We start from the raw sequence: 873 nt of genomic DNA on the forward strand, positions 1-873 counted from the left end.
CTTTTTTAAAAAATTTAATTTCACACTTAGGTCTACTTGATAACTGATATCCCACGTTATCAGAAAAACATGTGAAAGAACAAATAAGGGGCTTGAAGGTGTGTGTGGATGGAAACTTCCTGGACTGTTGGCAGATATACATGTAGTAAGTTAAACTGAATCATGGTACAGGCACACAATTAGTGCAAGCTTTTGCATCACCTTAGATAAGTGAGTGAGTGTGCCCCTTTTGTTTATCTTATACTTAAAGGGCTTACTTCCCTTGGAAAATACCTAACACCAACAGATGTAAAAGTTAACAACGAACTTTCACTCATGTATAACCGGTTACTTCCCTTGGAAAAATAACATGTAATAACGTGCAACTAACTTTCATTGATGTATAATCGGTTACTTCCCTTGAAAAATACCAAACAGAATGATATAATAATGTGCAACAAACTTTCATTCATGTATAATCGGTTACAAGAGACATGCCTACCCATCTAAATAATTTGGCATATTATTATTGTCTCTGAAATGGTGTCAGGATGAAACGACACCAACCAACCACAGAATTCTATAAATGCTATAAACGCTATAAGTGTACAACTCTGTGAAACCAACACCAAAAAAACCTCAAAAAAACGAAGAGTTTCGGAAACAGACAAAAAGAAACACTCACTTCCTGAGCTGTTGTGCCGATGATCTGTATGTAGAAGGAGAGGATGCCGAACTGGCAGACAACGAGGAACACCCTGGTGGCAGTGCTGAGGACACAATGAAAGGCTTGGAATTATAACGTAGTCTAAACAGCCGTATGCACTGCTCACCGTCGAACGCTCCGTATCCCGGACTCTAGCATGGAGATCATCAGGAGAGAATGCGTCGCTG

General features: G+C 39.2%; 1 protein-coding gene across 1 annotated transcript in view; it reads right to left on the reverse strand.

Annotated features, from left to right (window-relative positions):
* Positions 1-873, reverse strand: part of LOC101847259 (proton-coupled amino acid transporter 1) — a gene marked incomplete at its 3' end in the record, with an annotated part of 15,767 nt that overhangs the window by 4,607 nt on the left and 10,287 nt on the right. The window contains 1 exon segment of the mRNA XM_035969564.1: positions 665-749. Within this exon segment, the coding sequence (XP_035825457.1) occupies positions 665-749 (85 nt within the window).

The sequence above is a fragment of the Aplysia californica genome, unplaced genomic scaffold (genome assembly GCF_000002075.1).
Source record: "Aplysia californica isolate F4 #8 unplaced genomic scaffold, AplCal3.0 scaffold00156, whole genome shotgun sequence".
Taxonomy (NCBI): Eukaryota; Metazoa; Mollusca; class Gastropoda; order Aplysiida; family Aplysiidae; genus Aplysia; species Aplysia californica.